General features: G+C 41.7%; 1 protein-coding gene and 1 non-coding gene across 6 annotated transcripts in view; both read left to right on the top strand.

Annotated features, from left to right (window-relative positions):
- HAUS3 (HAUS augmin like complex subunit 3) overlaps positions 1-24,874 on the top strand; it is a 159,122-nt gene that overhangs the window by 14,353 nt on the left and 119,895 nt on the right. For all 5 annotated transcript variants that reach the window (XM_061145370.1, XM_061145371.1, XM_061145374.1 and 2 more), the window contains exon 3: positions 9,490-9,634. In XM_061145370.1, coding sequence (XP_061001353.1) covers positions 9,496-9,634 — 139 coding nt within the window. In that variant the 5' untranslated portion in view covers positions 9,490-9,495. The remainder of the gene's footprint in view (positions 1-9,489; positions 9,635-24,874) is intronic.
- Positions 22,506-22,612, top strand: LOC133058941 (U6 spliceosomal RNA). The gene has a single exon (XR_009693449.1). It is a non-coding gene; the product is annotated as a U6 spliceosomal RNA (small nuclear RNA).

Raw genomic sequence — 24,874 nt, 5'->3', positions numbered from 1 at the left:
ACTACTGCATTGGGTATATCTACTGCAGCTTCTTTATCCATTCATCTGTCAGTGGGTATCTAGGTTGCTTCCATGTTCTAGTTATTGTATATAGTGCTGCAGTGAACAACGGAATACATGTGTCTTTTTCAGTTTTACTTTCCTAGGGTATATGCCCAGGAGTGGGATTGCTGGGTCATATGGTGGTTTTATTTCTAGTTTTTTAAGGAATCTCCATATCGTCTTCCATAGTGGCTGTATCAATTTCCATTCCCACCAGCAACACAAGAGTGTTCCTTTTCTCCGCACCCTCTCCAGCATATATTGTTTGTAGACTTTTTGATGATGGCCATTCTGACTGGTGTGAGGTGATATTTCATTGTGGTTTTGATTTGCATTACTTTAATAATGAGTGATGTTGAGCTCTTTTCATGTGTTTGTTAGCCATCTGTATGTCTTCTTTGGAGAAATGTGTTTTTAGGTCTTTTCCTACTTTTTTGATTGGGTTGTTTGTTTTTCTGGTATTGAGTTGTATGAGCCTCTTGTATATTTTGGAAATTAATCCCTTGTCAGTTGTTTCATTTGCTGTTTTCTCCCATTCTGAGGGTTGTCTTTTCTTTCACCTTGCTTATAGTTTCATTTGCTGTGCAAAAGCTTTTAAGTTTAATCAGGTCCCACTTGTTTGCTTTAGTTTTTATTTCCATTACTCTAGGAGGTGGGTCATAGAGGATCTTGATTTGATTTATGTCATCGAGTGTTCTGCATATGTTTTCCTCTAAGAGTTTTATAGTTTCTGGTCTTATATTTAGATCTTTAATCCATTTTGAGTTGATCTTTGTGTATGGTGTTAGGAAGTGTTCTCATTTCATTCTTTTACATGTAGCTGTCCAGTTTTCCCAGCACCATTTATTGAAGAGGCTGTCTTTGCCCCATTGTATATTCTTGCCTCCTTTGTCAAAGATAAGGTACCCGTAGGTGTGTGGGTTTATTTCTGGGCTTTCTGTCTTGTTCCATTGGTCTATATTTCTGTTTTTGTCCCAGTACCACACTATCGTGATGCCTGCAACTTTATAGGATAACCTGAAGTCAGGAAGGTTGCTTCCTCCAGCTCCAGTCTTCTTTCTCAAGACTGCTTTGGCTGTTCAAGGTCTTTTGTGTTTCCATGTGAATTGTGAAGTGTTTTGTTCTAGGTCTGTGAAAAATGCCATTGGTAATTTGATAGGGATCACATTGACTCTGTAGATGGTGTTTAGTAGTATAGTCATTTTCACAATATTGATTCTTCCTACCCAGGAACATGGAATATCTCTCCCTCTGTTTATGTCGTCTTTGATTTCTTTCATCAGTGTCATAATTTTCTGTGTACAGTTCTTTTGTCTTTTTTTTTTTTTTTAAAGCCCTCATAGAAGAACTTTATTGGAAAGCAGGGAAAACTACCAAGATACAAATGAAGACAAAAATAAAAAAAAGCTCAGACATAACATGCATGAGCTTGGTTTAAGTGGAAGTGGAGCCCTTTGGGGGTTGGTAGTTAGTGACCTCTGTTTTCACTTTGTGGCGCTGCTGCTGCTGCTAAGTCGCTTCAGTCATCCGACTCTGTGCAACCCCACAGACGGCAGCCCACCAGGCTCCTCCGTCCCTGGGATTCTCCAGGCAAGAACACTGGAGTGGGTTGCCATTTCCTTCTCCGACGCATGCATGCATGCTAGGTCGCTTCAGTCATGTCTGACTCTATGCGACCCTATGGACAGCAGCCCACCAGGCTCCTCTGTCCACAGGATTCTCTAGGCAAGAATACTGGAGTGGGTTGCCACTTCCTTCTCCACTTTTGTCTTCTTAGGTAAGTTTATTCCTAGATGTTTTATTCTTTCTGTTGTAATGGTGAATGGGATTGATTCCTTAATTTCTTTTTCTGATTTTTCATTGTTAGTATATAGAAATGCAAATGATACCTGTGTATTGATTTTGTATCCTGTGACTCTGCTAAATTCACTGATTAGCTCTAGGACATTTCTGATAGGGTCTTTAGGGTTTTCTACGTACAGTATCATGTCATCTGCAAACAGAGCTTTACTTCTTTTCTGATCTGGATTCCTTTTATTTCTTTTTCTTCTCTGCTGTAGCTAGGACTTCCAGAACTATGTTGAATAATAGTGGTGAAAATCGGATACCCTAGTCTTCCTCCCGATCTTAGGGGGAATGCTTTCAGTTTTTCACCATTGAGAATACTGTTTGCTGTAGGCTTATGATATATGGCCTTTACTGTGTTGAGGTAGGTTCCTTCTGTGCCCATTTTTTTAAGAGTTTTAATCATAAATGGGTACTGAATTTTGTTAAAGGCTTTTTGTACATCTATTGAGATTATTGTATGGTTTTTATTTTTCAGTTTGTTAATATGGTGTATCACATTGATTGATTTGCACATATTGAAGAATCCTTGCATCCCTGGAATAAACCCAACTTGAATATGGTGTATGAGCTTTTTAATTGCTAAAATTTTGTTGAGGATTTTTGCATGTATGTTCATCAGTGATATTGGCCTGTAGTTTTCTTTTTTGTGTGTGTTGTCTTTGTCTGATTTTGGTATCAAGGTGATGGCGGTCTTGTAGAATGAGTTTGGAAGTATTCCTTCTGCTGCAATTTTTTGGAAGAGTTTTAGAAGGATAGGCATTAGCTCTTCTCTACATGTTGATAGAATTCTCCTGTGAAGCCATCTGCTGGGCTTTTGATTTTGGGGGAGATTTTTGATCACAGCTTCAATTTCAGTGCTTGTCATTGGGTGGTTCATAATTTCTATTTCTTCTTGGTTCAGTCTTGGAAGATTGAACTTTTCTAAGAATCTGTCCATTTTGTCCATTTTATTGCCATATAGTTGTTCATAATAGTCTCTTATAATCCTTTGTATTTTTCCATTGTCTATTGTAGCCTATCCTTTTTCATTTCTAATTTTGTTGATTTGATTCTTCTCTTTTTTCCTGGACAAGTCTGGCTAAAGGTTTGTCAGTTTTGTTTATCTTCTCAAAGAACCAGCTTTTAGTTTTATTAATATTTACTGCTGTTTCTTTCATTTCTCTTTCATTTATTTCTGCTCTGATCTTCATGATTTCTCTCTTTCTGCTAACTTGGGGTTTTTTTTTTTTTTTCTTTTTCCAATTGTTTTAGGTGTTAATTTAGGTTGTCTATTCAAGATTTTTCTTGTTTCTTGAGGGAGGATTGTATTGCTATAAACTTCCTTCTTAGAACTGGTTTTGCTGCATCCCAAAGGTTTTGATTTGTCATGTTTTCATTGTCATTTCTTTCTAGAAATTTTTTGATTTCCCTTTTGATTCCTTCAGTAACCTGTTGGTTATTTACAAGTGTATTGTTTCATCTGCATGTGTTTGTGTTTTATACAGTTTTTTTCTTGTAATTGATATCTAGTCTCATGGCGTTGTGGCCGGAAAAGATGCTTGATACAATTTCAGTTTTCTTAAATTTACTGAGGTTTGATTTGTGACCCAAGATGTGGTCTATCCTGGAGAATGTTCCATGTGCACTTGAGAAGAAGGTGTATTCTCCTGCATTTGGATGGAATGACCTGAAGATTTCAGTGAGATCCATCTCATCTAATATATCATTTAGGATTTGTGTTTCCTTATTAATTTTCTGTTTTGATGATCTGTGCATTGGTGTGAGTGGGGTGTTAAAAAGTCTCCTACCATTATTGGGTTACTGTCAGTTTCTCCCTTTATGTCTGTTAGTGTTTTTCTTATGTATTGAGGTGCTCCTATGTTGGGTACATAGATATTTACAATTGTTATGTCTTCCTCTTGGATTGATCCCTTGATCATTATGTAGTATCTTTCCTTATCTCTTGTAATATTTTTTATTTTCAGGTCTGTTTTGTCTGATATGAGGATTGCTTCTCCAGCTTTCTTTTGCTTTCCATTTGCATGGAATGTATTTTTCCTTCCTCTCACTTTCAGTCTGTATGTGTCTAGGTCTGAAGTGGGTGTCTTGTAGACAGCATATATATATTTGTATGCATTCAGCCAGTCTGTGTCTTTTGGTTGGAGCATTTAATCTGTTTACATTTAAAGTAGTTATTGATTTATATGTTCCTATTGCCATTTTCTTAATTGTTTGGGGTTTGATTTTGTAGATTTTTTCTTATATTTTCTTATATTTCTTGACTCTATAAGTCCCATTAACATTTGTTGTAAAGCTGGTTTGGTAGTACTGAATTCTCTTAACTTTTGCTTTTCTGAAAAGCTTTTGATTTCTCCATCAATTTTGAATGAGATCCTTGCCGGGTACAGCAATCTTGGTTGTAGATTTTTCCCTTTCAGTCCTTTAAATATATCCTGCCATTCCCTTCTGGCCTGCAGAGTTTCTGCTGAAACAGCTGTTAATCCTATGGGGTTTCCATTGTATGTTGCTTGTTGCTTTTTCCTTGCTGCTTTTAATATTGTTTCTTTGTGTGTTTAATCTTAGTTTGATTAGTATGTGTCTTGGCATGTTTCTCCTTGGGTTTAGCCTGTATGGGATTCTTTGTGCCTCTTGGACTTGATTGACTATTTCCTTTTCCATGTTGGGGAAATTTTCAACTATAATCTCTTCAAAAATTTTCTCATACCATTTCTTTTTCTCTTCTTCTGGGATCCCTATATTTCAAATGTTGGTGCATTTGATACTGTCCCAGAGATCTCTGAGACTGTCCTCAGTTCTTTTCATTCTTTTTACTTTATTCTTCTCTTCAGAAGTTATTTCCATCGTTTTGTATTCCAGCTCCCTGATTCGTTCTGCTTCATGTGTTCTGCTGTTGATTCCTTCTAGAGTATTTTTAATTTCAGTAATTGTGGTGATTGTATGTTTATTCTTTAATTCTTCTAGGTCTTTGTTAATTGATTCTTGCATTTTCTCCATTCTGTTTTCAAGGTTTTTGATCATCTTTACTATCATTCTGAACTCTTTTTCAGGTGGTTTGCCGATTTCCTCTTCATTTATTTGGACTTAGGTGTTTCTAGCTTGTTCCTTCATTTGTGCAGTGTTTCTCTGCCCTTTCATTATTTTTTTTTTTTAAACTTACTGTGTATGAGGTCTCCTTTTCCCAGGCTTCAAGGTTGAATTCTTTGTTCCTTTTGGTTTCTGCCCTGCCAAGGTTGGTATAGTGGTTTGTGTAAGCTCCAGATAGGGTGAGATTTGTGCTGAGATTTTTAAATTTTTCCTGTGATGGCCGAGGTCGAGTGAGGTGGTAATCCTGTCTGCTGGTGATTAGGTTTGTATTTTTGTTTTCTTTGTTGTTTGGATGAGGCATCCTTCAGGGTGCTACTCGTGGTTGGGTAATGTTGGGTCTTGTATTCAAGTGGTTTCCTTTGTAGGAGTTCTCACTATTTGATATTCCCTAGGGTTAGTTCTCTGGTAGTCTAGGGTCTTGGAGTCAGTACTTCCACTCCAAAGGCTCAGGGCTTGATCTTTGGGCAGGAATGAAGATTCCACAAGTGGTTTGTTATGGTATGAAGTGAGATTAAAACAAGTACCCAAAAACTAGAAACCAGAGATGAACCCCAGACAAAGATGGCAGTTACAAAATCAGGCCAATAATAATATAAAATAACGGAATACACACATACACACTTATAAGCAAAATCAAAACATCCAACAAAGATAAAGTACAATAGATTGACCTGGCGAACAAAGGAAACCTAAAGTTAATCTACTAGTTAAGAACTAACTAAAACACAGACTGGAAAACAAAACTAAAGCAAGGTGCCAAGTAGGGAATAAAGCAATGAAAACAAAACTCACAAATATGTTGAGAGGAAAGGAAAGAAAAAAAAGAATAGATACGCAAAGTTAAATAGAGGTAGATAAGATTTATATACATTAATGATTAACTGCAAGGGGAAAAGAACAGTAGGAAGAGCTAACAAAGGAATAAATGTAGAAAAAGTAATAGGTTTTAAAAAATCGAAAAAAAGGAAAGAAAAAACTACAGAACCGCAAAAGCCCAATGTAGAGGCAGAGGTTTATAGCAACAATAAAAAGTTGATTAAAAAAAAAAAACTAAAAAAGCTTATTAGACTTCACAGTGCCAATAACAACTACATTGGGGGCAGGGCGAAGGGAGGAAGGAAAAAAAATTGAAACTACAGAACAAGTCAAAACATCATAAAAACTGTTTTTCTCAAGTCACAGCTGTCAGGGTCCTTTCCCTCGCTGGGAGTCACGGCCCACCTCCCCTCACTAGGGTGCCCTCCAGCACTGCTCATCTCTCGACCTGCTGAGGGAGCAGCTCAGATTCCAGTCTGGTCCTGCTTCTGTGTGTGCTTGCCTCTGTGTCCACAGCTCTCATAACCAGCGTGTTTTCTTTTGTGGGAGCTCTCAGTGCCCTTTTGTATATTCCATAGACAGTCTGCCTAGTGGATCGTGTGGATTTAATCTGCAGCTTGAAATAGCTGGTGGGAACGTTTTGGATCTTCTTCCTTAGCTACACTGTCCCTGGATTTCAATTGTGGTTTTATTTCCACCTCTGCAGGAGGGTCATCCACTGGGGTTTGCTCCTGAGGCTGCCCTGGAGGACTTGGGTCTGCCCCAGCAAGGGCCAAGTGTGGAGGTGGTGCGGCTGCTTGGGTTGCAGGGGTTCTAGCAGCACCAGGTACCCGGGAGTTGGCAGCTAGGGCAACAGGAAATACAGTGCTCTAGGAGGGTATGGCAGCCAGTATTGGCCGATACACTCCGGTATTCTTACCTGGAGAACTCCCCTGACAGGCTTGGTAGGCCACAGTCCACAGGGTGACAAAGAGTTGGATACGACAAGTGATCCCACATGCATAGACGCAAGACCTTTTTTTGCCTTTGGCAGCTCTGCCCCAGTGAGGGTTGATTGTGAAGGTGGTGCAGGGGACCCTGGCAGCACCAAGTGTGCAGGGACACGGACTGCCTCAGCCACAGGGGTTGTGGCCATTTCAGTCTTTTTTTCAATCCTCTGGTCGCTGGCAATCAGAAGTCCTCTCTGGGTAGTCTTTCTCCATAGCTCCGCCTGTTCAGGCACTTAGAGGGCTCCCTTACCTAAGGTAAAGGCAGAGGAACCAGAGATCAAATTGCCAACATCTGCTGGATCATTGAAAAAGCAACAGAATTCCAGAAAAACATCTGCTTTATTGTTTATGTCAAAGCCTTTGTGTAGATCACAGTAAACTGTGGAAAATTCTTTTAAGAGATGGGAATACCAGACCACCTTACCTGCCTCCTGAGAAATCTGTATGCAGGTCAAGAAGCAACAGTTAGAACTGGATATGGAACAACAGACTGGTTCCAAATTGGGAAAGGAGTACGTCAAGGCTGTATGTATTGTCACCCTGCTTAACATATGCAGAATACATCATGCAAAATGCCGGGTTGGATGAAGCACAAGCCGGAATCAAGATTGCCGGGAGAAATATCAATAACCTCAGATATGCAGATGACACCACCCTTATGGCAGAAAGTAAAGAACTAAAGGGCCACTTAATGAGGGTGAAAGAGGAGAGTGAAAAAGTTAGCTTAAAGCTCAACGTTCAGAAAACTTAAGATCATGGCATCTGGTTCCATCGCTTCATGGCAAATAGATGGGGAAACAATGGAAAGAGTGACTTAATTTTCTTGGGCTCCAAAGTCACTGCTGATGATGACTTCAGCCATCTGAAGTCTAAAAGATGCTTGCTCCTTGGAAGCAAAGCTATGATCAACCTAGACAGCATATTAAAAAGCAGAGACATCACTTTTGCCAACAAAGTTCCATCTAGTCAAGGCTATGGTTGTTCCGGTAGTCATGTATGGATGTGAAAGTCGGACTATAAAGAAAGCTGAGCGCCGAAGAATTGATGCTTTTGAACTGTGCTGTTTGAGAAGACTCTTGAGAGTCCCTTGGACTTCAAGGAGATCCAACCAGTCCATCCTGAAGGAAATCAGTCCTGAATATTCATTGGAAGGACTGATGCTGAAGCTCCAATACTTTGGCCACTTGATGGAAAGAACTGACTCCTTAGAAAAGACCCTGATGGTGGGGAAGATTGAAGGCAGTAGGAGAAGGGGACGACAGAGGATGAGATGGGTGGATCGCATCAGCGACTCAATGGGTGTGAGTTTGATCAAGCTCTGGGAGTTGGTGATGGACAGTAAAGCCTGGTGTGCTGCAGTCCATGGGAATGCAAGGAGTTGGACATGACTGAGCGACTGAACTGAACTGAGGGATTCAGCGTTTCTGCAGGACAAATCTCAGCAGTGCTTTGACGTCAGTGTGACTAAATATATCATGACTGACTTTCAAATGAAATTTCAAAATTCTGTGAAAATGATTGCTCAGATGATGTATAACACTTTTAATTTCTTAGGTATGCAAATACTTAAATGTTGGATTGTATTGGTTGGGATATAAGCGTGGTATTTGGACAAATAGAAATTATTTTAGGAGTTGAGGTAAAATAATTTGAAGTAACCTATTTATCAGTTATTACATCAAATGCTTCTTGATGGCCTGCTTTATAAGTGGCCTGTATTACATACTAAGTAAGCTTTATGGAGGCAAGAGAAGATTGAGACACTACTTTCAAGAAATATTACTGCTCCAAGAATGTGTTACCTGCTTGTTATTGTGGAATGCCTATCTAACAACTATACATTTTAAGTGGTCCTATAGAGGTTTTTTTTAGGTATAACTGTCAGAAAATGGGTATGTTTAGGTGACAGATGGGCCTTGACAGTTAATTCGTCGAACAAGTATGTTTTGCCTGTTACTATATTTGTATGTCATTTAGCATTTTGTGTTTATTAAGTATATCTTAATATGCCTGAAAAATCTGTCGCAATAAATTTCCTGTAAGACTTTGCTATTCACTCCTCACAAGTGACCTTTTTTTGTTCCCTTTTTTCCCCTCTGCCCTACCTTGGAATCAAGAATTTACTTGAAATTTTTCTTATCTTCAGTAATGCAGAAAAATGTCACCTGCTTTTCCAATTCATGGAACAGCAAAGTCTGTTTAGATTAGTGCCAGATACATTAGAGGTATGACCAGCCACTTGATGATGTGGACTGCCCCTTCTAGACCTTCACCCACTGAGCCCAGAGGGCCAGTGAAGTTGAGCAGTGCGAGTGAAAGGGTGTCAGGTTATGTGTCTGTCTTAATAACTTAAGTCAATAAAAAGCAATTTTTATGTTGCTAGATTTGTATGTTTGAAGACTATAACAGCGGTTTGTTTCAAACCTCAGGAGGTAGGAAATATGTGAGTAGGTTGCTTGCTTCAAATTTGGTTAACTAGGAAATACCGATACATTCCTACTATATGGTATTAGCATAATACCCAATGGAGCCTTTGAATGTTTTGTTTTCTTCTTAACTATCCTATCTGTATTATGAGGACAGTTGATACCTATTTGTTATAGTGGTGAATATAGTAATTTTTATGAATGTCTCTACATAAAAATTTTTACATGACTTATTTTGAAGTCTCAAAATTAATATATGGGTATTATGTTTATCTTATGCTTAGGATCTTATGAAAATGGAAAATTATGAGGCATTTGTAGGCTTTGACCTTTGTAAGATACCACTCTCCAGTGTTGCACAGAAGATTATGTCTGCTATGCATTCAGGTGATTTAGTGGAATCTGAGAATTGGAGAGAGAGTGAAAAGAGTGAGTAATTTTTATGAACTTTCATGTTTTTTGTTACCTTGAATTATTCTTAAGACTAAGTTTTGAAAATCATTGACCTTAAAAATAAAACTTATTCTACTAGCAAAAATGAGTTTGTTCGGGAATAGCAGTTTTGGACAAATACGCTATACAGAGGCCAAAGGCAGGTCTAACAGAGGAGAGACACCTTATTTTATGGAGAGAAAAGTGGGTGTTGGGAGGGGTTGTCCTGAACCAAAGTCCACTGGAGCAAAGGGAGAGTTCAGAGTGGGGATGGTTCCTGTCTGAGTTCCTGGGGTGTGGATTCCTTGTAGCAGATGCCAGGCACATGTTTTCCTGTGGGGACCTGTGATTGATTCTTCCTGCGACTCATTTTTAGTGGTACTGCGCGAGAGCTCCCCCTTCTGGCCTCCCGACTCCATTTTAGTGAAAGTGAAAGTTGCTCAGTTGTGTTGGACTCTTTGCAACCCCATGGACTACACAGTCCATGGAATTCTCAGGCCAGAATACTGGAGTGGGTAGCCTTCCCCTTCTCCAGGGGATCTTCCCACCCCAGGGATTGAACCCAGGTCTCCCGTATTGCAGGCAGATTCTTTACCAACTCAGCTATGAGGGGAGCCCCCATTTTAGTTCCTCCTTATGAATTTTCAGAATTTGAAATGTAGCAGTGTTGTGTAGAACTTCATGTTGTGCAGGGAAGTTTCTGCTACAAATGAAGGGAGCCTGGCTCCACCTTGCTTTACGCTCATTCCATGATGAGCTTCTGCTTACTGAATTCTACATTTTCTTAGCCCTTACTGCTTTGAAAATGTAACACACTCTCCCTTGTTTCAGGCATTTCTGCCAGACATTCCCTTAAAATCTGGACCAGATGTTCAAGTCACCTTGAAAGAGAGGGGCTCTTTCATAGTGCCCATCTAAGTGTTGCTTTGCCCGTAGCTCTTGGGTCATTGAACCTGTATGTGCTTGTAGTTCGTGGTAGAGAAGAGAAGTGTTCTTGACAGTATGTATATTATACCACTGAATAGATAGGACTGGGTGTTCATTGGAAGGACTGATGTTGAAGCTGAAACTCCAGTACTTTGGCCACCTGATGCAAAGAGCTGACTCATTTGAAAAGACCCTGAGGGTGGGAGGAGAAAGGGACGACAGAGGATGAGATGGTTGGATGGCATCACTGACTCGATGGACATGGGTTTGAGTAAACTCCCGGAGTTGGTGATGGACAGGGAGGCCTGGCAAGCTGCGGTTCATGGGGTCGCAAAGAGTGGGACACGACTGAGCGACTGAACTGAACTGATAGATGTATATACACTCCTAACTCAGCAAAGATCAGTGGATCTGTGTATACGTGTTTATGACGTGATACAAAAGGGAAAGCAGTGGCACATCCTCACAAGTGTGACTGAAATGGTTGAAATACCAGGGCTTTTGGTTTCGTTTTTAATAACAAAGCAGTTTCTATTTAAAATCGTAAGTATGGGCCAATAATTTGTTTTTTCATTCTACGGAGTAGGTAATAAGTGAGTGAGATATAGTTAATTTCATGGAGATGAAATAATTGAGAAATATTGACAAACAGTGCAAAAGCTGTTATAAGTGTAGTTTGTTGATTAAGATGTAGTAATGCTTAACATTTCCACCTGTTGATAGCCATCTGTCTGTTGCCCCTCTTACAGAAGTCACTAGTGAGCTGGTAAGAATTTGGGGGTGTGGACTACATTCCTGGCAACTGATAGTGTTTTAGGGGGAATGTTGGTGCTCGGGAAGTAACAAAAGTTAACATCAAACATCAGAGAGACAGCTTTCTCCTTTACTCTGTATACGTGCTTTCCAAAATGAAAGAGCAGTGTGCACGTGACGGAACTTGAAATACACCTTCCTTCAAAAACTGGTAAGAATAATAAAATGCCTCTGGAAGCTATAATGTGAGTCTCTATTGAGAAAAATTTATCACAGTCAGCCCATCTCATGAACTGTCTTGTCAATGCTCTTAAAATACCTTGCTAAATCCTAGTTTTCATAAATTTACTGAGACGATAAGGTATTACTTTTCTGTCAAGTATTCTTGGATTTGGAAAAAGAGTTGAATTTTTACAAAGACTCTGTATCTGTTGCTGTGTGACACTTCCTGTGAACTCAGCGACTTAACACGCACTTGTTATCTCATAGGTTCTGTGGGTCGGGAGCCTGAGCGCAGCTTAGCTGGGTCCTCTGCGGGGCTCCTGTGCAGGTGTCAGTCAGGGCTGGAGGCTCGTCTGAGGCTTGAAATGGGCAGGTATTTGCTTGTAAGTTCACACAGTTGTAGGCTCTTGGACTGAGGGTCTGTCTCGGTTTCTTGGTGACTGTTGGCTAGAAGCCACCCTCGGTTCATTCCCACATGGTTCTCTCCTCAGGCAGCTTTACGTTATGGCAGCTTACTAGTTCAAAGCCTGCAAGAGAGTGGCCTTGCAGTCTTATGTTCGGTAATCACAGACATTCTGTCACTGCTGCTACGTTCTTTTGGTTAGAAGTAGGTCCACCCACACTCAAGGGGTTACACAGGGGCGTGAATACTGGACGACAGGAGTCACGGGACCACCTTAGAGTCTGTCTGCCCGAGTCCCGCCAGTTTTATTCTTATTTGATGTAAATCTGAAAGCTGGATTGCTAATGGGTTATTGATGATTGAAGCTGAACCTGAGTTGATTCCTGGAATCTTGCCACATGCTGAGCTGTTATGTCAAATCTTTCTCCTTTATAAGTAAAATATTGTAAATCAGCATTTCATTTCTGAATGCCCATCTCATACCAAGTAAATATCACAATTGAACTCAGAAATCAATGGAGATAAACTATTAATACTTGCTTTTACAAAATTATGTTAAGTAAAACCAAACAGTGTTATATGTCACTTTGGGATCTAATTTTCTGATCTGCTAGACCAACTAAGGTATACACGTCCAATAAAGATTGGACTGTGTATATCCTCTTGCAGCAAAGTTAGTCTTTCTTTTAAAACCCTTTGTGGTGAAAATTTGTTTAACAAAAGATGCAAAAACTTAAAATACAGCTTAATGAATTAATATAAAGAGAACATCATATAACTACTACTTACTTTGCCAATGTCTCAAAATTTCCTTCTGAATTAAAATTCTCTTCCTGCTCAAAGGTAACCATTCTCATGGTAACCATTACTCATCCACCACACCAGAGTCCGTCCTTCTTTTCGGAAGCACGCCATCAGATGACGTGTCTCGGTGTCCTTGCAGTCAGGTGTGGCCAAGTAGCAGCTTCCTGTCTGTAGGGTGCGCCGTTGCCAGGGTAGGCCTGAAGACATCTGACTTGCTTCCCAGCTGGCCTCTTTCCTTTCCTCCAGTTGGAACCTGAAACGACTCCATTCCATCCTGCAAGTGACAAGCGTCCTAGAGGACTATGGACCAGCGTGCAGGAGGGACCCCAAGTCCAGAGTGTCTTCATGAGACAACTGCTCCACCAACTGAGACCACTGACCTCAGAACAGGAGAGAGAAATAAACTTGTTAGGCCATTGTATTGGTGGGTCTTCTGTGACTGTGACTGAGCTTCTCACTGCAACTCATACCTTAACTAGATGCAAAACCGACTTCGCCTGACTTAAACTCAGCTTCCCCGGTGGCTCGGACAGTAAAGAGCCTGCCTGCAATGAGGGAGTCCTCGGTTCAGTCCCTGGGTCGGGAAAATCCCCTGGGGAAGGAAATAGCAATCCTTTCCAGTATCCTTGCCTAGAGAGTTCTATGGACAGAGAGGAGCCTGGTGGGATACAGATCACAAAGAACCAGACACGACTGAGCAAGACTTAAATTTACATTGTCATTTCAGTGTTCAGTAATGCCACTGAAAGTATTTGAGAAACACTGGAGGATATAGATTTTTCGGGGTGATTTCAAGGTTTGTCGGCTGGCCTGGTGCTATGGATAATACTGTGCATCTGATTAAACATGTATTTATTAGAGTACGTCTCTATTTTGTCTAAGTACCTATAGAAATCAAATAATGTTTTCTAATAAATATTTATCCAAAATCTTTTTTAACCTAATAGAGCTTAGAGGTGAATATGATTTTTTTCTAGTAAAATAAGAATAGTTTCATAGACATTATAATTTGATACTGACTATGCCAAAGCCTTTGACTGTGTGGATCACAACAAACTGTGGAAAACTCTGGAAGAGATGGGAATACCAGACCACCTTACCTGCCTCCTGATAAATCTGTATGCAGGTCAAGAAGCAACAGTTAGAACCGGACATGGAACAATGGACTAGTTCCAAATTGGGAAAGGAGTACGTCAAGGCTGTATATTGTTACCCTGCTTATTTAACTTATATGCAGAGTACATCATGCGAAATGCCAGTCTGGATGAAGCACAAGCTGGAATCAAGATTGTGGGAGAAATATCAATAACCTCAGATATGCAGATGATACCACCCTTATGGCAGAAAGTGAAGAGGAACTAAAGAGCCTCTTGATGAAAGTGAAAGAGAAGAGTGAAAAAGTTGGCTTAAAACTCAACATTCAAAAAACTAAGGTCATGGCATCCAGTCCCATCACTTCATGGCAAATAGATGGGGAAACAATGGAAACAGTGACAGACTTTATTTTCTTGGGCTCCAAAATCACTGCAGATGGTGACTGCAGCCATGAAATTAAAAGACGCATGCTCCTTGGAAGAAAAGCTATGACCAACCTAGACAGCATATTAAAAAGCAGAGACATTACTTTGCCAACAAAGGCTTGTCTAGTCAAAGCTATGGTTTTTCCAATAGTCATGTATGGATGTGAGAGTTGGCCTATAAAGAAAGCTGAGTGCTGAAGAATTGATGCTTTTGAACTGTGGTGTTGGAGAAGATTCTTGAGAGTCCCTTGGACTACAGCGAGATCCAGCCAGTCAATCCTAAAGGTAATCAGTCCTGAATATTCATTGGAAGGACTGTTGCTGATGCTGAAGCTCCAATACTTGGGCCACCTGATGAAAAGAATTGACTCATTGGAAAGACCCTGATGGTGGGAAAGATTGAAGGCAGGAGGAGAAGGGGATGACAGAGGATGAGATGATTGGATGGCCTCACCAACTCAATGGACATGAGTTTGAGCAAGCTCTGGGAGTTGGTGATGGACAGGGAAGCCTGGCGTGCTGCGGTCCATGGGGTCACAAAGAGTCAGACATGACTGAGTGACTGAACTCAACTGAACAAATTAATACAAGTTTAAGACTCTGCAAGGCAAATATTTGTCAAAATCCAATTCATTAATGTGAAGTGTGTCTTTATTTCCACCAACTAGTGGAAATCTTTGCAGTTTCAAGGACAGATAACATAAGCTAAATGACAAAATAGATATTTTTATTATTATTTCATTCTGGTCAAGAATATGGATAAACATTATTTTTATTTCTATTAAATAAATATAAAATCCTTATGTCCAGTCACTTAGTATACCTGCTAGGTATTGGGTTCCCATTCCCACTGCCCTAATTCAAGCCTTCACTCCTTCTTGCTTGAAAATTTGCAGTACTTCCCTAATTGATGTTAGCTGTCAATTTATTGCCACTGTTGACCTGCCTTTGTGCTGTTGCTGGGATTAGCTCAGATCTTGTCCTTGTTCTTTCCAGAATTTGTCTGTAGAAACATACCCCTGCAGGACAGCCTGGCCCTTGCCAGCCCTTTAAGTCTTAAGTCTCATCACTTTCCCTCTCTTTATACCCCATTCAGATTTTTTAATTAATTTATTTTATAGTAGGTTCTTGTTGATTATCTGTTTTAAGTATAGCAGTATGTACATGTCATTCCCAAACTCCCAGTCTATCCCTCCACCCCCCGACCTTTCTCCCACCCCTATACCCAAGGCAGTCTACAGACTCAATACAATCCATATCAATTACCATTTTTCTCAGAACTAGATGAAAAAATCTTAAAAGTTTATATGGAGACACAAAAGACCCTGAATAGCCAAAGCAATCTTGAGAAAGAAAAATAACTGGAGGAATCAGGCTCCCTGACTTCAGACTATACTATAAAGCTACAGTAATCAAAACAGGATGGTACTGGCTCAAGAAGAGAAATACTGATCAAAGGAACATGATAGAAACTAGCCAAGAAATAAACCCATGCACCTGTGGTTCCTTAATCTGTGATAAAGGAGACAATGCTATGCAATAGAGGAAGGACAGTGTCTTCAATAAATGGGAAAACTGGGCAACTACAAGTTAAAGAAACTAGAACATTTTTTAATACCATACACAAAAATAAACTCAAATGGAAGTAAAGACCTAAATGTATGCCTGGATCCTATAAAACTTAGAGGAAAACAGGCAGGACACTGACATAAATTGCAGCAATATCTTTATGAATCCATCTGCTGAAGTTATGGAAGTAAAAACCAAAATAAACAAATGGGACCCAATTAAATGCAAAAGCTTTTGCACAGCAAAGGAACCATAAACAAAGACAGCTAGGACTTCCCTGTTGGTCCAGTGGTTAAGACACTGCACCGCCAATACAGGGGTGCAGTTTCAATCCCTGGTTGGGTTGGGGAACTAAGAGCCCACAAGTTGTAAGGCGTGGCCAAAAGACGAAACACACATAAAAAGACATCCCACAAAATGGGAGAAAATATTTCACAAGTGACGCGACTGACAAGGGATTAGTCTGCACTCAGATTTAACTCCAGTTTCCAAAAACTGTTTCCGGGCTTCATCCTCTACTTAACCTTTTCTTTCACTCCTTCATATACATCTCTTGAGTAGTGTGATGATTGCATTTTACAAGGTTCTGCTCAAATGAGTGCCTTATTCATTAAACTGCATTGATTCATCTGCAACTGAGAGAATTTTCTGTGCTGTAGTTTTTGGTTATTTGCATAATGCTTTTAACTCTTGATATATTTTGTGCTGTTTCAGGTTAATTCAGTCACTCAGTCGTGTACGACTCTTTGCGACCCCATGAACCTCGGTATGCCAGGCCTCCCTGTCCATCACCAACTCCTGGAGTTGACCCAAACTCATATCCATTGAGTCGGTGATGCCATCCAACCATCTCATCCTCTGTTGTCCCCTTCTTCTCCTGACCTCAATCTTTCCCAGCATCAGGGTCTTTTCCAATGAGTCAGCTGTTCACATCAGGTGGCCAAAGTATTGGAGTTTCAGCTTCAACATCAGTCCTTCCAATGAATATTCAGGGCTGATCTCCTTTAGGATGAACTGGTTGGATCTCCTTGTAGTCCAAGGGACTCTCAAGAGTCTTCTCCAACACCAGAGTTTGAAAGCATCAGTTCTTCGGCACTCAGCTTTCTTTATAGTCCAACTCTCACATCCATACATGACTACTGGAAAATTACGCTCTTTGGAGGCAGGCAAGTGTAGTCTCATCTTTGAGGCTATGACAGGTGGTCTGATCTGTAAATTCAACTCTTACTGATTTTTAAGAGCTTTCAAAAAACATAATACATGTATGAAAGACTTAACTATTTCTGTTACGTTGTATTTTCCTCAGTGTTTTGGGGGGGTCTTTTTTGTTGTTGTTTGTAATAGTTTAGAAAAAGTTGTTTGTTTTTTAACAGAAAAACCGAAAACAAAGCCCATAATCCCACATTAAAAAATTTTTTTTTACATATTTACACACATTCATAGTGAAAGGGTTTATAGGTACATTGTTTTCTTAATTCAGGCTTTTTCTTTGTTTGATAAACCAATCTCCCCTTATCACTACCCCATGTTAATAACTTAGCTTATGCCTTTTATGTTTTTGTTCATCCGTTTCTATGACTCTGAACTCCCAATGCAGGGGCCTGGCCCTGAGCCCTGGTCAGAGAAGTGTATCTCACATGCCACAACCAAGAGTTCACTTGCTCCAGCTAAAGATTCCGCAGGCTGCAGTGAAGATCAGAGACCCTGAGTGCGGCAACTAAGGCCCGACGCAGCGAAATAAGTGACCCACTGCACACACACAAGAAGCTGTAGGTGAAATACGGATGGCAGCGGTGCAGTGAAGCTTTTACTCGGGTGGCTGGTTGGGTATATCAGTGGAAGCAGCTGTCCAGGCTGCTGGGCAGTCTGTGTATTTGAGAAGTATAGGGCAGTGGAAGCGAATGGCCTAGGGGCCGTGGCTGTGTGCCTTGGGAAGAGACAGAGGCTGAGGGTGATGCCTCAGCAACTAAAGGTGAAACATGATAGAGGGCTCACCTGCCAGCCTGTAAAGAGGCTCCCTGCAGTCCCAGGCCCGTGCCTAGTCGTGCTGGTAGAGCTCCAGAGCAGGCTGGACTCTCAGCCCAGGCAGGTGTTCTGCCTCAAGGTCAGGGCCTTGATCAGGAAGAGGGACCTGACGCTAGGGGCACGGTGGGGACATCTGGATTTAAATCTTGAGTCCCAGGTGCCTCTGGGACCTGCTGAAGAAGCTACTCCTCTGTCAAAGGCCAGCCCCCTCCTCTCTACCCCCACAGGAAGATGCAAGAGGGTTCTGCTTTGGGAAGTAATACATTCCCCCTCAGCAACTGCCACCTCCTTGTCTTTTGGCCATAGAGTCATGACATAACCTGGCCAAAGAGGTACCAGGGCCTGTCAAGGGAGTGGACGAGACTTGGGCTGGCCAGGGGACAGAAACCGTGTAACCATTGGAACAGGAAAAGTTTAAAGCATCACTGACTAGTAATGGGATTAGTTGCCGAGAAGTAAAGAACTCTGAAGATTACAGTGACAGCAGACTGGGGAGCAGCCACCTGAGAGAGTGTCGAAGGAAGGAACATACCTGGAATGACTTGCCAGGTGATGTCCACCATCGGGCCATCTGCTGTCCCGGAGCAGGCCACCTGGACTTCTAATGGAGTGACCATGGGGCACAGCACTCACACGCACCAGGGCCAGCCTTGCTGTTGCCTCTGTTGAGCTTTCCAATCTCAGCCCGAACAGTGGGTCCCCAGTAGCACCAGGCTTTGAGAGCAGTCGCTTGGGGGCAGCTGGCAACACTGATCCCCTTGTGCCCCCAGGGGTGCTGAGCTTTATTTTGACTGGAATCCACACATACTCCAGGCACGGGTTTGCCTTTCCCGCACGCAGCGCCTCCGTGAGCGCCGTTCTCCAGGGCTCACAGAGCATGTGATCCGCTGACCCACAATCCTGCATTGCACTGCCCTGGACGTAGGACCCACTCTACAGCACAGGAGCTGCAGCTGGTGTGTGATCCGGGACCCACGGGCTCTGTCCCAGCTGCACGGGCAGTGATGGAGTGGTGGGCAGCAGGTCAGCTCCAGTGACCTCCAGGCCGCAGTATTCCCTGGACATCAGTGACCATTGCAGGATGCAGGGTCCCCATTGGAGATAGTTAGGGACACTGGGAACCAAAAGGTGGCAGTGGGAGCAACCCTGCCCACCATCACTCCCAGAACCCCCTCAATAAATGTGTTTTTCTCTTCCTATGTGTCTGGGTTCTGCAGGTTTAGTCTTGACTCCCCAGGAAATCAGTCAGGGGCACAGGAAGAATCCCTTTCTTCAAGCTATAGTTGCTGCCCAGTCGTTTCGAGTTTCTTATACCAAGGGACTGGCAGGCCAAAGACATACTCTCCATCCTACTAGGGGTGACTTCCTGTTACCAGAAGTCAGGGCTGCTGTCATGTAATGGGGGCAGGAAAGCATCTGCTTGACACCCAGGTGACGTGATTGGACACCCCTCAGTCCACTGTCCACATTTGACGGTAAATGCAGTGGTCAAACCTGAGAAGGGCATTACGACCAGGGACTTCAACTCCCAGGGATGAGGGTTTGGGTCATGATCGGACAAGCTACCAAAACCAGCAGAGGTGCCCAGCCAGGGTGAGGGGCCCTCAGGATGGGTGGTAGAGGGGAGCGAAGATCTTCTGCAGCCTTGAGACCAGCTTCAGGACAAGGACAGGCTAACCTTGCCCTGAAGTTCCCCCAGGAGGAGGCCCAGCGGAGTCCCGAAGGAGCTGCTCCCGAACACGTCTGAGTTGCATGTGTGGTGATCATAGTGAGGACTGTAGTGAACAGGGGCACCCAGAGCCCCCTACTTGTCATCCCAGCTGTGATTGGCAGCACAGCCCCTCCTGATGGTTGCCTCAGCTGCGAAGAGCTTATTTTCCCAGGGCACACCCCTTTCCCAGGAGCAACTGGGTAGTGACTGGTGGGTGCGGAGGTTGACCCCACCGGGGACAATTCTGTAGGACCATGCCAGGTCCAGAGCAGGCATTCATAGCAATTTCATCAGTCCTTTACTCCCCTACAGACGTTGGTCCTGAGAGTGCCCCCCAATAACCTTTCTGAATGTAAGCCTTCATCTCAAGGTCAGCCTCCCAGGGACCAGACCTCTGCCAGTGTATGGGTACTCACGTACATAAAAGTCATTTTTTAGAAAATGAAATCACACTTTCACAGATCTCTGCATCTTCAGGCCGACTGACGCAGCTTGTTATTTCTGCTGGCTCTGTGCTTCATGGTGTGGATGCTGCACAATTTATCCCTCCACGGCCCTCTTAATTGGCATTTGCTTTGTTTTCAGTCCTTTGCCATAATGCAGTACTGTCATAAATGTTTTGGCTTAAACCTATTTACTGTTGCATCTATTTCTATGAAATAGATAGCCATAAACCACATTTAATGTGGTTTCATTAAATGATTTATTTATTTTATACCTCTTTGTTTTTATTGAGGTTACAACACACATGCAGTACATCTATCTTAAGATTATAGCTCGGAATTTCACAAACTGAACACCCCTATAACCTCCACCTAGGTCGGGAAACACAACATTGCTGGCATCCCCCAGGCCCATCTTTGCTCCCTTTGGGTCTGTCCTTTTCTTTCCAACTCCTGAGACTTATGTGTGTGTTTTTTATGTGTTGACACTTTGCTTTTCAAAAAGATCCTAGGTCGCACTCGCCCTCTGCGATGGCCCACACTCTGTGGAGTGTGCTTCTGTCGGAGTCTGAATAAATCCACTTCTTACCTATCACTTTGTCCCTCACTGAATTCTTTGTGATGAGACATCGAGAACCTGAGCTTCATTAGGTCCTAAAACCAGAAACCTGCTCTACGAACTGTCAGAAGGTATCAGCTCAGAGATCTTAAAGAGCATGATCTTCCTTCTGAGGGAGCCAATTCCAGAAGTCCAGATGACCTCTAGAAGTTTCCTGGAATATAAACTAAAATACATGAAGATAATGTGACTTTACTGGAGGATCTCTGCCAAAAAATTGTGCCAAACCTTATGGAAGAGATAGATAAATATAAAAGAGAGAAATGGAATTTAAAAACAGATGTCTCAGGCTGCTTTTGTGCTACGTGAAAAAACAGTATTCCTTGTACCACAGGAAGAACTGTGACCGTGGAAGAGAGTTTTGATCGGCTCTTAGACTTGAAAGACCCTTTGGTCATTGCTTCCAGCCTCCCACCCATCATAGAAATCAGTGGCAGTTCATCCCAGTAATGAGCTTTTTTATGACACACACATGCACAGATCCTAACCATTTGCATTTTTACCAGCAATGAGTGAGACTACCTCTTCTTCATCTCCAGTTATATTTGGTTTGCATTTCCCTGACTACTACTGAGTTTGAGTGTTATATCATATTTGTTTGCTTTTTGGATTTGCTATTTTGTGTGTTGCCTCTCCGTATCTTTTGCTCATTTTCCACTGAAGTTTTCATTTTTGATCAGTGTAATTTGTTGTATAATATAAATATTAACTCTTTGTCTTTTTTGTCCCATTACTTTTTCCAATGTATTATTTTCTTTCAGAAGTGGTGCTAATTGTCCTTTCCCTATTTATTAATTTATCCTTCTCTACTGAACTGAAATACCATTTTCACTGTATATTAAATTCTCATAAGTCTTGGGGTCAGCTTCTGGATCTTCTGCTTTGTTCTAGAGAGCTTTTTGTCTGCCCCTATTCAAATGCCTTGAATATTTGATCATGGTGGCTTTATAGTATGTTCTGATAATCTGGCAAAGCAAGTCTTCTTTAATTTTTTTTTTAAACTTACCCAATCAAACTGATCACACGGACCACAGCCTTGTCTAACTCAATAAAAGTATGAGCTGTGCTGTGTAGAGTCACCCAAAACAGGCGAGTCATGGTGGAGAGTTCTGACAAAATGTGGTCCACTGGAGAAGGGAATGGCAAACCCCTTCAGTACATTTACCTTGAGAACCCAATAACCAGTATGAAAAAGCAAAAAGATAGGACACTGAAAGATGAACTCCCCAGGTTGGTAGGTGCCCAATGTGCTACTGGAGATCAGTGGAGAAGTAACTCCACAAAGAGTGAAGAGACAGAGCCAAAGTGAAAACAGCGCTCAGCTGTGGATGTGACTGGTGACGGAAGTAAAGTCCGATGCTGTAAGGAGCAGTATTTCATAGGAACCTGGAAAGTTAGGTCCCTGAATCAAGGTAAACTGGAAGTGGTCAAACAGGAGACGGCGAGAGTGAACATCGACATTTTAGGAATCAGTAAACTAAAATGGACTGGAGTGGGCAAATTTAACTCAGATAACCATTATATCTACTACTGTGGGCAAGAATCCCTTAGAAGAAATGGAGTAACCATCATAGTCAACAAAAGAGTCCGAAATGCAGTACTTGGATGCAATCTCAAAAACAACAGAATGAGCTCTGTTCATTTCCAAGGCAAAGCATTCAATATCACAGTAATCCACGTCTATGCTCCAACCTCTAATGCCAAAGAAGCTGAAGTTGAATGGTTCTATGAAGACCTACAAGACATTTTAGAACTGACACCCAAAAAAGATGTCCTTTTCATCATAGGGGACTGGAATGCAGAAGTTGGAAGTCAAGAGATACCTGGAGTAACGGGCAAGTTTGGCCTTGGAATACAAAATGAAACAGGGCAGTGCTCACTTCGGCAGCACATATACTAAAATTGGAACGATACAGAGAAGATTAGCATGGCCCCTCTGCAAGGATGACATGCAAATTTGTGAAGCGTTCCATATTCTTAGGCCAAGTCCCTGTCACCTTAGGCTTCTCAATCCCCTCAGCCTTCTTCCTCAATGACCCCTTTCCTCTCCCTCAGAATTTGCATTTTCTGCCTCTATCTTGTTTTTTCTTTTTGGGGGGGTGGGATTCTAGAACAGTGCCTGGCACATAATGGGCACTCAATAAATATTTGTTGTTTGTTGAAAAAAAAAGAAATGAAACAGGGCAAAGCCTAACAGAGTTTTGCCAAGAGAACACACTGGTCCTAGCAAACACCCTCTTCCAACAACATAAGAGACAACTCTACACATGGACATCACCAAATGGTCAACACTGAAATCAGATTGATTATATTCTCTGCAGCGAGAGTTGGAGAAGCTCTATACAGTCAGCAAAAACAAGACCAGGAGCTGACTGTTCCCGGAGTTCAAGATCATGAACTCCTTATTGCCAAATTCAGACTTAAACTGAAGAAAGTAGGGAAAACCACCAGACCATTCAGGTATTACCTAACTCAAATTCCTTACAATTATACAGTGGAAGTGACAAATAGATTCAAGGGATTAGATCTGATAGACAGAGTGCCTGAAGAACTATGGACGGAGGTTCATGATATTGTACAGGAGGCAGTGATCAAGACCACCTCCAAGAAAAAGAAATGCAAAAAGGCAAAATGGTTGTCTGACGAGGCCTTACAAATAGCTGAGAAAAAAAGAGAAACTAAAGGTATAAGAGAAAACAAAAGATATACCCATGTGAATGTGGAGTTCCAAGGAATAGCAAGGAGATATAAGAAAGTCTTCCTCTGTGATCAATGCAAAGAAATAGAGGAAAACAATAGAATGGGAAGGACTAGAGATCTCTTCAAGAACAGTAGAGATACCAAGGGAATATTTCATGCAAAGATGGGCACAATTAAGGACAGAAATGGTGTAGATCTAACAGAAGCAGAAAATATTAAGAGCAGGTGACAACAATACACAGAAGTATTATACAAAAAAATCTTCATGACTCAGATCATCATGATGGTGTGATCAGTCACCTAGAGCCAGACATCCTGGAGTGAGAAGTCAAGTGGTCCTTCAGAAGCATCACTACGAGCAAAGCTAGTGGAGGTGATGGAATTCCAGTTGAGCTATTTTAAATCCTGAAAGATGATGCTGTTAGAGAGCTACACTCAATGTGCCACCAAATTAGAAACCTCAGCAGAAGCCACAGGACTGGGAAAGGTCAGTTTTCATTCAATCCCAAAGAAAGGCTCAAACTAATGCACTATTGCACTCATTTCACACTCTAGCAAAATGATGCTCAAAATTCTCCAAGCAAGGCTTCACCAGTACATGAACCGAGAATTTCCAGATGTTCAAACTGGATGTAGAAAAGGCAGAGGAACCAGAGATCAAATTGCCAACATCTGTTGGCTCATCAAAAAAGCAAGAGAGCTTATTTTGAACTCTGGTGTTGGAGAAGACTCTTGAGAGTCCCTTGGACTGCAAGGAGATCCAACCTGTCAATCCTAAAAGAAATCAGTCCTGAATATTCATTGGAAGGACTGATGCTGAAGCTCCAATACTTTGGCCACCTGATAGGAAGAACTGACTCCTTAGAAAAGACCCTGATGCTGGGAAAGATTGAAGGCAGGAGGAGAAGGGGATGACAGAGGATGAGATGGTTGGATGGCATCACTGACTTGATGGACATGAGTTTGAGCAAGCTCCGGGAGTTGGTGATGGACCGGGAAGCCTGACATGGTGCAGTCCATGGGGGTTGCAAAGAGTCAGACATGACTGAGCGACTCAGCTGAACTTCTGGGACTTCCCTGATGATCCAGTGATTAAGTCTCTGCCTTCCAGTGCCGGGGGCATGGGTTCAGTCCCTGGTCAGAGAAGTAAGATCTCATATGCTGCATGGCATGGCCAACCCCTCCTCAGAAACAAACAAGAAAAGCAACTTACCTTTCTTCTCTATTTTCAGACACTTAAATTTCCTATGTACTTTGAAGTTTTTTTTTCAATTAAAAGAGCCCTGTATGGGAATTGCATTAAATTTCATTAAATTGCATTAAATTCCTGATGGGAATTGCATTAAATTTATATTTGGGAGAATTAAATATTTTGTCCCTGTCTCAATGCTGTGTTTTTCCATTTGTATGGAGCAGGCTTTATGCCATTTTATAAGATATTAAGTTTTCATCATTGAGTGCCTTGCGCCTCTTATTAAATTAATCCTAAGTATAACTTTTCTCTATTGTAAATGAAAGATTTCCCTCATTTGCATTTCTTG

Source organism: Dama dama, chromosome 6, assembly GCF_033118175.1.
Source record: "Dama dama isolate Ldn47 chromosome 6, ASM3311817v1, whole genome shotgun sequence".
Classification (NCBI taxonomy): domain Eukaryota; kingdom Metazoa; phylum Chordata; class Mammalia; order Artiodactyla; family Cervidae; genus Dama; species Dama dama.
The sequence above is the reverse complement of the archived record's forward strand: the minus strand, read 5'-3'. Positions and strand labels throughout refer to the sequence as shown.